The sequence below is a fragment of the Patella vulgata genome, chromosome 4 (assembly GCF_932274485.2).
Source record: "Patella vulgata chromosome 4, xgPatVulg1.2, whole genome shotgun sequence".
Taxonomy (NCBI): domain Eukaryota; kingdom Metazoa; phylum Mollusca; class Gastropoda; family Patellidae; genus Patella; species Patella vulgata.
Window position 1 is genome coordinate 57,868,381 of NC_065882.2, and position 16,074 is coordinate 57,884,454.

The following is a 16,074-nucleotide window of genomic DNA, read 5'->3' on the forward strand; positions in this document are numbered from 1 at the left end:
TTTGGCTTACTGTGTCGATTAGATCACAAAATCTGTTACACCTTAAAGCTACGTTCCCAGAAAAGTATTTATCAGGTGGTTATTTCCAATAAAAGTAGGGCAATTTTGGTATATATATATATATGGAAAGTAGAAATATCCAATCTTACTAGAAAAATAATGGATTCCCTGAAAAACACTCGTGGAGAGCATACAGGACAAAAATGTAAGGGTTTCCCTAATCGACAGCCCGACGATTAGGAGTGTCTGCACACGTGACATCGAAGGTTGCACGCGGAGATTGAGCGCTTGATGTACATGTTGATAAACTTAATGAAGATTCCCTGAAAAACACTTCTAATCGTCGACAGCCCGACGATTAGGAGTATCTGCACATGTGACGTCGAAGGTTGCATGCGGAGATTGAGCGCTTGATGTACATGTTGATAAACTTAATGAAGATTCCCTGAAAAACACTTCTAATCGTCGACAGCCCGACGATTAGGAGTATCTGCACATGTGACGTCGAAGGTTGCACGCAGAGATTGAGCGTTTGATGTACGTTTTAATAAACTTATGAAGAATTAGAGTACAACACTTTCTGAGATAAAAATCACGGAAAAAGACGTGGGCAGTGGATAATCAGAGAATTTAATTAGACTTTGATATTTGTAATAAGTAGTCAGCGATAAAGGCAACATCGTCTTGTGTATGCAATGAATTCTCCTCCGACCTCGCACCCATTGTGTCACGTGACACAAACATGACCTCTTTTAATCGATTTTTTTATAACCAGCTATTCCCTGACAATTGCAATGTTTTGAGAAGGATTTGAAGCAAAATTATACTAAATTTATTAGTTTGAATATGTTTTTAGTCCAAATATATCATCAAATCACCCAGTTTGTAACCGGGAATGTATCTTTAAAACTGGCTTGAGCTATAGACAAAGTTTTCAACTCACACAAATTATTGTCCCACAAAGCTAATCATCATATAAAATGCAATGAAATGAACAATTTTATTTTTAACCCAAATCAAATCTAAACCTAGTCAGTTTAATGGGAGTTTTACTGTTAGGAGATCCGGTATTAACTGCATGCTGTATAGAACTATTAGTAAAGCTCAGTTGGTTCCTTTAAATGCTAGGCCATCTATATACAGTGGGTGTGGCATGTTTTTGTATTCTTTCCTATAAATACATGTACCTGGTCAGCCAATCAATATAAAAGTAATTGAGTCTATGATTATCCTACTAGAACCGTGTGGAAGTTAAAAGGAAATTGGAGAAGTCATTTGATTTTATATATTTTCATCAAGATTGATTTGTATTATAAGATCGTTGAGAATGTTTATTTATTTTATGTTTGTGGAAAAAAGATAATGATATAAGGTATTTGTATATGATGTTACACAATCTTATCTTTGTAAATGTATGTCGGGTCATTGTTGGTCAAAAGCCAATTTTGGATATTGCCCAATTTTTCTGTGGCTCATCATATAAGGAAGTTTTTAATCAGTTTGAATTATTCACAGTTCAGGTAAGCTTATATGGTTTAGTCATCTCAATGTAGGCTTTTAGTTTTAAAGTAGCTAACTCTAACTCAATATTTTCCATAATATTCGATATTAAAAACATGAATTACAATTCAATATTGGTCCATTTCAATCAATATTGATGTTGTTATTTTACCGTGAAAATATAGGATCCTAGTTCCTACTTTCCGATATAATTTAAGACACAATGAACATTTGAAAATCAGTACACAAGGTGTAGATGGCCTACTCTATGGTTTCCGCCGCGTTTGTAATCAGCAAAGACAAACATATTTTACAAGGCAATGCGCCGAATGCTGAAGTAATTAGTGATTTCAAATTTGATTCACAGACGACAAAATATAATAATTTGGACAGTTCATGTATTCCACTGAACATAATATATTAGAAATTACAATAAATCTTTTAAAAATGGACTATAAATTACTTTATATACATTCATATCACATTAAATAATATGTGATTTTAGACACATTTTGTCTATTTTAAGGTTCCAGAGAATAGAGCTATACACCCTTGAAGTATTGGGTAACTGCATGTTACTATGTCTTAATATGTAACACAAACTGATTACTTTATGCGGTAGTATCAAATTCTCCTATATTGAGTAGGCTATTTCGCAATTAGAATAATCCATGGTATTTATGTAGCATAATTGTAGATTATGTTATATGTTGATGTTTTGTGCAGATTATATTGAAATTATACTGTCAAGTAAAATAAGTTTTTATATATGCACATTGAAATTCACTGTATTTAATGAGACGCAAAAGCCTATTGATTTTCAACAATTTCCTTTAATTACTGTCAGAGTTATGGCCCTTGATCACTTTCAAAATATTTTGTGGACATTCCTGGAGAAATTTCAACGATGTCTGATAATTACTATCAGTTATAGTTATTGCCTGTGATTTTTTTTTCTCAAAAATCCTATATGCGCTCTAGAGACTCATGTTTGAGACAAGAAACCTATAATGAGAGTGATGACTCCTACCTTAGAATTTGAAATGTTTAAACATTAAAGCTATCATTGAAACTTGTTTATAAAAGATGTTTCCCAGTAGTTTGGGTATGTTTTTCAATTGATAGGCCCTGTCTGTGTTTGAACCTTAAAACTTTACTATTATTATTTTTAATAATTTGCTTGGTTCCACATAATAAAATTTTCACATAATTAACACTATTTTAAATGAATTGAAATTTAACCTAGAAGTTAATTTAGGAGATATTACACAGCTGTTCCTGCCATATACATGTAGTAAATTAAAATTCAATTATTGCCAAAACTAGTGTTATTTAATGTTTTTAGAAAGGAAATGTATTTTACAGATACAGTATAAAGCTTTTGTATTAAACTGGTTATATTTGTGTTTTATCATATTTATTAATCAATATGTTTATATGCTCAATTTTATGTGGCTCTTTATGTGGGGGGGTACATGTATCTATGGGTTGATCCATCTGTATTATTTTTGTAAACATGGCTAGTTCGAAGGACACAGTAGTCGAAAGGTCGGAATATTGGACTGTTGAAAGCGAAACTTTTAAGTGGATACAGTAGAGGTGTATTGATTGAATTGAGGTACTGTTAATTATGTTTTATCGTTTCGTTAATTAAAGGACAGTATTTTATTAGTGTCAGTCATTATCACATTATGTGATAGAACTGGTTAAACATGTTCAAAATATAATTTTAACACAGAGATCATTGCTACAATATTATATGCGTTATGAAGATTTCAAGATAGGGAAGTGATGAACGCAAAAGGAAAACATGAGTTATCCTTCTATATAACGGACTGAAGGGACGGGTGATAACAGATACACAGGCAAATTTCTACACACTAATGATTCCTTCGAAGACCAAAAGTTGTTATATAGGTGACTGTGGGAGGATATCTGACAATTCAAAACAATAATTGACTGTCAGTGCATTACCATGTTTTTATTAAGTATAGAATGAATAAAAACAAGGACTTTTTATGTTTATTGTTTTCTCTTATCTAGTGATATTCAATTACTTTTTTCGAATTATCAGATATCCTTTAATATTATAAAGTGTATAAATACCAGAGTTTAGATACGATAAAAATAACTTAAATGTATGTGCAAAACATTGACACTGACATGCATCATATACATGAATATGATAAGTAGGCTTATTAATGTTATATTAAAGGAAGTTTTCTATTACACAGGATGTTTATACTTTTCTACTGTAGGTTTTATACAGTTTGTGTCATTTAGGTGCTAAATGATTTCCGAATTTGAATATGAATACTACTGTGTGAATGTCTTATTTGATGGTCAAGTGTAAATAGAAAAGTTCTGTAGTATAAATTTGTGGTTTATGATAATACATGGGTACTGTATGTGACTGAGTAGATTTTATAACGGACCGGTTTGGGTAAAGTGTTTTTAATATAGATAAGATTATTCACTTAAGATGTTTTAGTCAAAAAATAGTTATTGAGGTAACGATGCGCCATTGGCATTTGTCTCTAAAATGTCAAATTTCCCACGGCTTTACCACGTGAATATGTACTCGGATTAATTATAAAACATTTAATTAAGAAAACAAAATCAAAATACCAATGCTAGATATAATGTCCTGGGTTGAATTTAAAACAGGCTTATCATCGAATTTTTGTGGACAACAAAATAGCGGAGGGCTTATTAATGGCAAGCTGCCTAGATCGATAAAATTTCTTTTCCACATCTTTGTAAATACAGAATTTAACCATTATTGGATGGATATTCCTTTTAGAGCTTCATCTTTTACAATGTAGAAGTTTGCAGGGGATTCCTATTGCTTAATAAGGTGAATCAGGACTTTAATAAAAGTTCACTGTTAACTCTTTTACCTGCTTGAAACCAGTCTGACAGTCTAGTTTTATTATGTATTAATGATTAATTTGTATTCATTAGTTTATAAGATGAATATGTGACCTTTTTTGTTACTAGTGTATTAATATCCTATGTAGGTTACTACGTATTGACACATATCATGTATGTCTAATCTACAGTTTATAACAATTTATTAACACCCATCATGGTCTGGTAAACATTGTGTTTTCAACTCAGCATTTATATGATGTTCTAGAAAAAAACAATTAAAATTAACTGTATATAAACTCTCTTTTAACTTAAACATTAGGTGTCATACAAACAAGTGACCAGTATTCTCACTCAGAACAGTGAACACAAGAAGACGCGAGTACAATATCTCCATAGGGATAACAAATACACAGACGATTCAAAAGCATAACTTGTACAATTATTTTGTCTATATTTATATTTTGTAGAATTCAATTTTGTATCATATTATGGTTTATACTTTTCTATTTTAAAGTAGAACTGGCTGAGAATTAACTATAAATATTTTTGGAAGAAGAAAGAAATCAGTCCGATAATTTATGAATGATTTCTGGTATATAACTATATCAGTGTGTGTACTGTCTGGTCATTGCTGAAAATTCAGATTCTTAAGTCAAAACTATAGAGATACTATTAAATAGTGGGTTTATGTATGTAGCCTACCAGTATTATTATTTATCTGTGATATATGTGGCATCCTTATAGCTTGCTGTACATTCCCCATGTCACCATATTTTTGTTACATTTAACAACTTGTAATTAATATAGTAAGTTTGCAGATTTCCTTGTTTGACTTATCACACCATAAAGTCTTTAAACTTTAAACTTTATGGTTGACACTTATACTTCCACTAGACCTGTTGTTCATTTTTCAAGTTTGATCAAATCATAGCTGTAGGTACTTTTGGGTGAATGTTTATGTATTTTTGCATGCTAGCAAATGAATATAATGCATGGTTATAACAAATACAGATTGTTTCTTCTTTTTTTAGAAATTGTATAAGTTAGGCGTATTGGACAGTTGATACACACTTCAATGGTAACGCAGAGAAAGGCAGCATTGGTTTTGAGAGGAAGGGGGAGGCAACTCACAATATGCCTGAACATCTGATGGAATCTCATCCATCCGTCCAAGCTGTTCAGTTGGAGCCATTTCAACATCAAGTCGGTGGACATACCGTTGTTTTACATTATGATGAAACAACTTTATGTAAACCATTGGTTAAAAGAGAACAACTTTTTTATGTGACCCAACCAGAAGAATTAAAAGAATTTACTGCTGAATATAGAGGTAATGTACTTTATTTATTTTTTTCCTTGTACTTTGTACATAACTACACCCATTGTCTGTTCCACAATGATAGTAATCACTTCCTGCTTAATTTTTCGATATTAATCCAAAGCATATTTATTTGTGACTTTCTAATAAAAATGCTAACCTCAGAAATAGTTTTTAAAAAAGTCTTTTTCACGAAGAACCTGGTAAGAAAAATATAAAAGTTTAAGGTCCCTGGTCAACACAATAATTTAATGATTTCTAGACGAACATACAGTGTGCACTGTGCAATGCTAGAGAGAAAAAATTTGGCATAAACATTTCCTTTTGACCTGTACATATACTGGTACACTCTGTATTAAATTCCAACTTTTAAGGGTTCTTTTTATAGTGTCTGTGAATCTAAACGTTATCTAAGCACTTTAGCCCTACAGTTTGCTACCCTAGACAATAGGGGATTGAGCTTGAAAAATGTCATGCTGGGTTTCAAACCTGTGACATTCAAATTTAACTGCACAAATATTGTCTGTATTATCGGTATTTATTTTGGTCTTGTCCAAGTTCTTTCTGTATTTTTACTGATAATAGTTTTATTGTAGACCTTATATTGGATATAAATATAACAAATAAACCAACTAACAGACCGACTTTAAGTCCAAATATAATGCTGCCTAAAGCAAACTGGTGACCCGTGATAATAGATTTACTCATGATAAATCCATGACTATAGAGATTATAGCTTCTGATAATGTGTTCTCATCATATAAATATATTTTAAAGGAGAATTCTTTGTAATATATTTAAAAAATAGTCACATGAATATGATATTTCAAATGAAATGAAATGAGGTTTAATGTCCAACTTTTCTGCACTGACTGGGTTAATGAAGTCAGAAGTGTGGCATACAGTGTGCTGTAAGGATAATTTGCCCGGAAAGGGGCGCTACATCCTACTCTTAAAGATACATTATGGGAGATTAGATAAAGAGCTGACAGTTACGGTACTTAAAAACTAGATAATGTAAAGGGAATTTGCTGAAAATTTCTGTCAAATTGATCCACTCTGAATCGAGATTTTAGCGATTGAACTTTCGGCCTAGCCTCGATCATCATTACTAAAGTAGGTACGATTGAAAAACATAGTCTCGATTATCCATTTTTTGATTTAATTATCAATGAGCGTTAAACAGCAGATAGGATTCTAATCCAGTAAATATTGCAGGCTAGCGATGACATCGAGAGTTGTTTGTGGCCTGGATAAGTTAATTAATGTCTAATTAATAATTTAGATAACATTTCAAGCCTAAAGAAAGACGTGCAATAGGCAGATTTAGTTCTTGCATAATGTATGTTTAATCTAATATCAAATTACAATTGTCAATGTTCTTTAACGTACACATAATGTAAAGACAATATCGCAGTTTTCCGTCCGATCCAAGTCCTTGCCGGGCCCTTTGTCCTGCACCACTGGCAAGAAGAACTTTCACGAACAACATCGGGATTGAACCGAGACCAACTGGTTAGTGGTTCTAGGCCTCACTCTTTGAGCCACCATGGCTCCTGATATTTCGTTGGCTGTTTAAGCAACATCAGAATGTATTCCCTTGTATGATGAATTATAATGTAGTTTGTTGAATAGCACCATATTTAGTTCCCCTCTAACTTTTCAGTTATGGACTACTACTTGTCCTTGCAAGATCCTGAATATGAGGCAATGTGTATTTATCCCATGAAAAGAGGGGCTTCTTGTGCACACACATTAGATCATATGGTCTGTTATTGAGGAGTGCCGCTGTCAGGGCAAAATTGCCCTCATAGCACACTGTATGGCATATTCCTGTCTTCATTATCTCAGTCGGAGCAGAACAATAGGACATTAAACCCCATTTCATTTCATTTCCATTCTTCAGAGACAAGGGCATTAGTAGTTGCACAAATGTGAAAATAAACAAAAGTGTCCTAACCATCCCAGCTCTCCCCTACATGTAGTTTTATGTATGTAGTTTGTATGTATACATGTAGATTGTTTGTATTTTTAGGAGTGATTGATGTACAACTACAAGAAGATAATAATGGATACATAACATTAATAGGTTATCCACATCTTATTGATAGTGATGATAATTTATTAAAACCTGACAGTGGTTCATCATCTCCTTTATCTAGTGGTAGTGATAGTGAGGCAACAACAACACAGTATCCTATTGCTCATAAAAATACTCCAATTAAACATAAAACAGGGTATTTACTTTCTTTATTCACACTATACTGGAAATTGAAAAGCATTCATTCTACAAATAAAATTTGGTGGGCTGTCTCCATTTATCTAAGGGGTTTGTTGTCGATTGGTCTTATGCATGTGCTTTAGGTCATAATACACAAATCTCTGTATTGGCCGAGAAAGTTCATCAGGATTTTCCAACATGGTTTCTCTGTGTCAGTGGTGCAGGACGGGGGACCTGACTAGGACAGCTGCCTAGTCGTTTGGATGTGACGAAAAACCGAGGTCCCATGTATACACTGGCTTGCATGTAAAAGGTCCCTTGCCAGTTTGCAATTCCATATAAGAGTAGGCCATAGTGCCGCTGCCCACGCAAAATTTCCCTCATAGCACACTGTATGGCGTATGCCCGTCTTCATTAGCCCAGTATAGGAGCAAAAAAGTAGGACGTTAAACCCAATTTCATTTCATACTACACTAGGTGTAGGGTCGCTTGCCAAACCTTGCAGGTTTTCTCTGATTTCCTCCCACAGTTGAATCCACTAAGCGTAAGTGAATTATTGAAATAAAATTGTTATTCCCGAATTGACGTAAATCATTCACAACATCTGTTACTACCAGTTCAATGTATCAATAGTTTAGGCTTAGAATTCAGAAGCTGAAGCTACTTGGTAAGATGTACTGTGCACTGTATCATAAGGTCTGTCATTGAGTCAACTGTTGTATCGATTCCCCAGATTGTACATGTACGTGACAAGGAGTAGATTCACCTGTCCAACCTCATGGGTTTTTCCCGGGTCCTCCGGTTTCCTACAACTGCTAAAGACCCCTACGCGCAAGCGAATTATTGAAATAAAATTGAACCACATGTTAGTCCCGAAATGACCTTGTTTGTGTTGAGTGGAGGTTAAACTCTCTCTCTCTCTGTATGTCTCTCTCTTTCTCTCTCATCAAGCCTATTGAAGTTATGCATCAGTGCCTGGGTAACAGACTGTTGACTAATCTAATTCAATAACAAACTGCTTGGGGTTACTTGGTGAAATAATTATATATAATCAAACATGTATGGATTTAATATGAAACAACACAATAACAAGTCATTTATTCAAATTTTATATCTGTTTTCTTTCAGAAGTAGTACTGGTATTCGTTTTTTAAGAAGTGGTAGTTTAGAAGTTAGCACACAAACGGACAAAGTTTTTTCAACAGCAGATTCCAGTAAAAAGGGAAGCCTTAATCCCTGGAGTTTACGCTGCCATAAAATGTTGTTAAAGAAATGGCGGAATCAGGGACAATCTTCTGATACTTCTAGTATCCTTTTCCCACTGATTATCATTATGTATGCATTGGCCAAGTTATAATTCTCTCATATTTCACATTCTTCAAATTTCTGTTACCACAATTGTTAAGAAAAATTCAAGTTCAAAGAAACTGAAAAGTGACAGGAGACCCAATTTTATATTCAAGCCTATAAATAAGACACTTGTCGCAGACATTGTTAGGCACAAAATTAGACTTACTGTACATGTGATACATCTCTCTAATTTTACTGGTCTCGCAAGATTTCTACTTTAGTTTTCAGTTATTTATAACCGTGTGTGTGTGTGTGTGTGTGTGACAAGTTAACGAATATAATAGGATATGTGACATATATGACTAGTTTCTACATGTTGTCGACTGATATCAAGGAGATTAAAATGTCCGACAATAGAGAAACCCCAAGTTAATCACATAGGTTAAGTTTATAATCACTCTTATTGGATTGATACATAGGAGAAGCAATGACTTCTGTTCAGGACTGGATTGATGAATTGTCCGACAAAGGATTAGGTCAGCCAATCAAGGCAGATTAGGTAGTTAATCAAGGTAGGTGTATAGAAAGTAAGACACGGTAAATACGTTGATCTCTTAATTACTTAATCAATGATAATTGGGTTGAGTGGTAGATATGCACTCAGGACACTATATTAATTTTGGAATTTTGAATATTATTCACCATGTCTTGATGTCCGATTAGTAATATTAGTGGTCGGTCAATTGGGACATTTGGAAAATAGTGTCGGACATGTCCTGAATATACAGGCGAAATCCCATCACTGGAAAATGGTAAACATTTTCTTGAAACCAGGTATGCTTTTACCCACTAAAAACATTTTCATTTTCAATCTCAATATGTTCCCTAACTTTGTGATAGAATTTATATTACTAGAGAATGTAGCTGCTCATTTTAAACGTCCATGTATATTAGATTTAAAAATGGGTACACGACAACATGGTGATGATGCAAGCGAGAGTAAGAAAAGGCTACAGATGGAGAAATGTAAACAATCTACATCAAGTACATTAGGTGTTCGTGTCTGTGGAATGCAGGTAATTAATTGAAGTTAATACGACTTAAAATACAGATGTAATGCCATCTTTTGATGTTAGGCAATGTGCCAAAGGTATATTATTTTATATAAATGAAATATTGGCGTGAAAATTTCATTGAAATGTCATGGGGGATAGTGTATCTGTACTTTAAGTTGTTTAATGCCCTTGAGCAAGACATTGTGTGATATATTGAAATGACACTTTGACTAACACCTTCGTGCAGTATCAATATACTACTTAAATGCTTGATGCTATAGGAATCGCTTGTCATACACTATACAGTATATATATAGGCACACTTGAGTTCAATAATAAACATTTGCTTAGGTTAAACAGAGATAACCAGTTTGATTGATTTAGGACACATTAAGTAGAATATACAATTAGATGTAGATGTTTGTAAGCAGAACAACAGGCTGCCTGACAAATCCTGAATTTGTTGTCTGATATTGTCTGATATATTACCAGGCTAGTTTGATGATGGGAGAATGCTAGATTGAAGATGGTCCTGGACATTTTAGCACATATGACGTCATATATGGATTGTGGGTAAAGGTTAGGACCTGCAAATTTTGACAAAGTTTCGAAACGTAAACAGGGCTAGTGGTAACCCTAACCCTGGACCAAGCCTAACCCTTACCATTACCCTAACCCTAATGCACAATCCATGTATGACGTCATATGTGCAGGACCGTCTCCGATCTATCATTCTCCTTGATGATGAGCATTTTCTTCTTAGGTTAAGCAGAGATAAAATAATTTGCTCTGTCAATGCTTTGGAACTCGGATTCTAATTTATCAAGAATGACGAAACTTGTTGTATAGCTACATGTTACATAAATAGATTCAATACTGTTATTAATTTGAAATGAGCATTTTCTGCTCGGGTTAAGGAGAATGATAAGCAATTTGATTTCTCAATGCTATATAAAATGAAAAATGTTCAGTTTAATGAGTGTCATCTGTTTATTTCGTGATTAAGGCAGAGGACATCAGCCTCACTGTTGGCTTGTTTATATTTATTTTCTGATGCAGAATTATAGTATAGAGTGTCAGATATTTTTATGATTATTTGGTTTATTTTCAGGTTTATCAAGTTGACAGTGAAACTTACACTAGTCGAGATAAATATCATGGTCGCTCATTATCTGAAGAAGGATTTAGTGAGACAATACGACAGTATCTTCATGATGGTCGTAATATACGATTAGACATTATAAAGACTATTCTTGAAAAACTGAAAAAACTTCACCACTTGGTGGAAAAACAAGATTCATTCCGTTTTTATTCCAGCTCACTTTTAATAATGTATGATGGGATTGACGGTGGGATGGACAGTGCTGAGACTTTATCACAGGAAAATATGGTGAATTCTGATGAAGTGTTGCACAATGAGTCATTAGATAATGATGATAACGATAAAGGACGTGTGGTTGTTAGAATGATAGATTTTGCTCATACCACACATCGTGGTTTTTATGGAGATAAGACAACTCACGATGGACCCGATCGAGGATATTTACTTGGACTAGAAAACTTAATTAAAGTGTTCAGGCAATTACAAGGAGAATACACTGCTAGCTGATTCAGGATTTAGTAATGTAATTCTATATTAAGAAACAGTGAATAGTTCACTGTGTTTTCTATCCATGTCAATCAAGTCAGTATTTTTTTATTGAATGATTTGTGTTAAGATATATTTCTTAGATAATGTGTAGTTAATCTGTGTACGATGTTTAAATGATAAAGTTTAATTAAATAAAACACTTTATGTGGTTACTGGCATACTATTTATATACATGATATTTTAAATAAAAAAAATTCCTAGATAAATTGACACTTTTTTCGACTAGTATAACTGGGATTTAACATGCCCTCAAAATAAGTCATTTTGGGACTTACATGATAGATATTTATTTCCATAATTTTATTGCACATGTCGGCAGTAGTCGTCACGCTTTCATTCTATCGTATTACGACAACATGTAATTTTGTAGGAATATTACTGATATAAATTTGAATACCATACAGGAATTAAATATGAAAAAAACCGAGGTTCACCTATATTTTTTTTTATTAGCATATGAATTTAAATATTTTGTTGACAAATGACTTTTAATTGTGGTCTGAAACCGCCTACTTAAATAACGATAAGAGTTATGCCCTTTATTTTTCGTAAAAATGTCTGACAAGAAAATTTTTGAAATAGCAACACTTACATAGGGGTCTTTAGCAGTAGGTGGAAACCTGGGGACCCAAAGAAAACCCACGAGGTTAACCAGGCAACTATATTCGTATCATAAGGGGCCAGTTTTACAACGTGTACTGCTAAATCTATTAAAATGTTTGATTTATGTGTATGTTTCATGTTCTTTGTGAACTATGAACCTTGTCCAATAGAGTGTTTTATTTATATTTCTTACATTATAATTAGTACAATATATCTGACAGTTTTTAACAATTTTTATAAAATTCAGAATTGAATATGTTACATATATCTTGATAGTTGTTCTATTCTTGTCTAACACTGGTATCATCATCTTGGCTATTTGATTTATTGACAGTTCAATTTACTAACAGAATTTATTAGTTACATTTCATTTAAGTGACTTAAGGACACAACAAATTCTGTGATTTTCTTACTGTAAGTAAATAAATATGTAAGTGTCTTAAGGAGGCTTGGCTTGCAAGAATTTCGTCAATGACCTGAACATTGTACGAGATGGGAAGCCATAGTTTGTCTTTCAATCCAAGCAGAAAAACAGAAAAGCCTTGATACTGATGATTAACAAGAATTAGTATTGTTATTATTGAGTATGTTGACTTTATTTTAGTTTTAATTATTAGAGGCAAAATAGAAACGATTATAGTTCAAAGATCTCATTGGTTTACTTTGTTAACAATATTATTATTTATCCGGAACATGTGATCAAGAAATTTTAACTAGTCGTCCATCTTGCTACCTCAGTATCATTAAATTTGTCATGGTTTATGGTATTTAAATCGACTGGTAAAATTGTTGGTTTACTCACTCCTACCACCCCTTCACACAGATTGCTTCTCATACATTTCATGACTTACGTTATATTTCTATGTATAGTAGATTTGGTTTAATGAAGCATTCTGTGATAAGATTACACTACAAATTGATCGGGTCTACTGACTTTCACCAGAATTATTAATTTGTGTTTTGTTAACAGATTAGTACATGCATTAACTTAGCTGTATGATGGATTTTTATTGGTCCGGAGTGTCAAAGGTCGTAGAGATATGCACACATCTCATGATTGGCCGAGAGTAAAAATGAACTTCACCGTTTGTTGAATTATGCAGAACTTGTGGATTTCTCATAACTAAATACGCGAACATCCAGTCAGCAATCTACAGTTGGCACTTGTTTGTTCAGATCAGTATTAGTTGCAGAGACAGTTTGGACTGGAGGGATCAGGACTACATCATCCGTAACTTGCTAATTTAATGGCGCCTGGTGCATAAACATCCACAGCTTCATAGTACAAATCAATATGACTTACATACAATTAAGACTTGGTATGATATGTAAGCTTTAGCCTATGCATTAATTAGTTTTAAAGGGCCTACTATTGCTGTTTTTTGTGTGTAGAGGAACAGAAACCTTTGACTCATTTTATATATTGGGCATTTTTACAAACTTTTAAATTTATTTTCCTGAAATACAGGAAGTGCAAGATTCAACATTTTTTAGGGCTCTCTCTCTCTCTCTCTCTCTCTCTCAATATTTAGATATATTTAAAATTCCTGATTATTCATTTCTAACATTGTCTAGCCAGGATTAATATTTGGACTGTAATTACAATGCATTGAATATATTTGTTGTTTTGGTTCTTATCTACTTTTCTAATTTATTACTTTTCCAATTTATATATTGTATTATGATAGATATTGTAGCCTATATAAATCTTGTAATTTAACTAGTATGTCAGTATAACCACTCAAGTCTGCTTAAATAACCTTTAATAGATAATTTTAAAACCTTACCATTTCATGTTGTATTTTACTCTGGTTATTAATCATTAAGCATAGGTTGCCATGCAGCAAAACATACACCCACTAGAAGCTTTGTTGTCTGGGCCATAATTTGAAACCAATTTATGCAATAATTTTATCTATTTGTCCATAATTACTGAATATGCTTGAGCAGCTATCAAAGACCTGCAGCTCTTCAAATCCATATAATTTATAGAAATAAAAAGACCAAATTATCAATTTACAGATGATTATTAACATTTTTATAATAAGGGCATATAAAAGCCACCCCACATCTATTAGATAATACTCTAGCTTATATAGATAATCTTGATTAATAAACCTAGTTGTAACTCAAGGCCTTGTATATATTGTATACCACTTACTGCCTTTTGTATATTATATTTTAGGTGATTTTATGTACCGGTATTATATGTCTGTAAAGTTGTGTTGGCACATTCCTATTTATCTTCTGTTACGTGTAACTCTCATATTTCTATTTTTCGTACTAGTACATGTTTATATATATGACGGTTTATGTTTTAATTATATATTGTACATATAAAATATATTTAAGAATTCTTTTATTTTAAAACAAGACATTGTTTCAGGTGAAACATGATGGCCTCATTTTCATTTTCTAGACATAATGCATACATGTATTTTTGAATTTAACTGTTAGCTTTTGTTCAAACAAATTCAAGGCCTGTCAAACATAAAGCTAAAAATTTCTTTGACATTTCCATAGAGTTCACAAATGTTTGTTATTACTGGACTTATTTGCCAACTACTACCACACTATTTTTTTTTTAAATTTTTCAAAAAGCTTTTTGTGTTGTACATGTGGTGCACTATCTGATGAAGTGTAGGACCACTACTCATTCAAAATTTTTAAAATCCTACCTACTGTGTGAAACATTGTAATCTGGGTACAGTTCATGATTTGAAACCTGGGTTTATAAAATACAGGGTGAATTCTTTTGTTTTAATCTTGTTTTAGAATATATTTTTCTAGATATACCAGAAATTGCACATATTGATATATTTAGCATAATTTTATCTCATTTGTTGATTTAGTTAAATTTCGCTGTTTTTGCCCAAATTCTGGAATTTTCTGTTATTATTAAATATTTGCTTAGATTTTACTATATGTATCCACATTAATAACCAAATAGTTTTATATGTATACATAAGACATTTGAATATAATCACTATTATATTATTCAGTTTGTATATTATTGATTTAAAATGAAGGATTGTAAATAACCTAAAAATCTATATGCTATACATTCATAATAAAATAATTCAAGGTTTTCTGTTTTAGAATTTATTGTTCACAGTTTTCGGAGAAAGCAGGGTAATGTTAAAATGTGTTTATCCTCTCCATGCTTGCTAGTACATACCACTGATACTAGTATTTTACATCTTTCTCTATCTCTGATACAAATGTTCTTCTCCACATTTATTGTGGTCACCCTCTCTTTCCTGTTGGGGAGCCATAGTGACTCAGTGAGTAAGATGATGGTTCGATAACCTTGAGGTCGCATGTTCGATCCCTGCGTTACCAGAGAAAGTTCATCAAGATTTTACAGCGTGGTTTCCCCTTGTCAGTGTTGAAGGACAGAGGACCTGGCAAGGGACAAAGTATAGTTGTTTGGATTGAACGAAAAGCCGATGTCAAGTGTACACTTGTGTGCACATAAAAGATCCCTTGACAGTTAGAATTCGATATGAGAGTAGGCCATAACGACACTGTTCGGGGAAAATTTACCTCATAGCACCTGCCC

The 16,074-nt window shown here is 32.9% G+C and overlaps 1 protein-coding gene across 4 annotated transcripts in view; it reads left to right on the forward strand.

Moving 5' to 3' along the window:
- LOC126817812 (inositol hexakisphosphate kinase 1) overlaps positions 1-15,600 on the forward strand; it is a 40,472-nt gene extending 24,872 nt beyond the window's left edge. The window contains exons 1-6 of one of the 4 annotated variants that reach the window (XM_050544974.1): positions 1,187-1,210; positions 5,406-5,704; positions 7,728-7,929; positions 9,042-9,220; positions 10,104-10,279; positions 11,370-15,600. In XM_050544974.1, the coding sequence (XP_050400931.1) occupies positions 5,509-5,704; positions 7,728-7,929; positions 9,042-9,220; positions 10,104-10,279; positions 11,370-11,867 (1,251 nt within the window). In that variant the 5' untranslated portion in view covers positions 1,187-1,210; positions 5,406-5,508 and the 3' untranslated portion in view covers positions 11,868-15,600. Of the gene's footprint in view, positions 1-1,186; positions 1,211-3,818; positions 3,944-4,035; positions 4,808-5,405; positions 5,705-7,727; positions 7,930-9,041; positions 9,221-10,103; positions 10,280-11,369 lie in introns of those variants that run through there. The other 3 variants (XM_050544973.1, XM_050544971.2, XM_050544972.1) reach the window with 3 other exon arrangements.
- Positions 15,601-16,074: the final 474 nt, after the last annotated feature.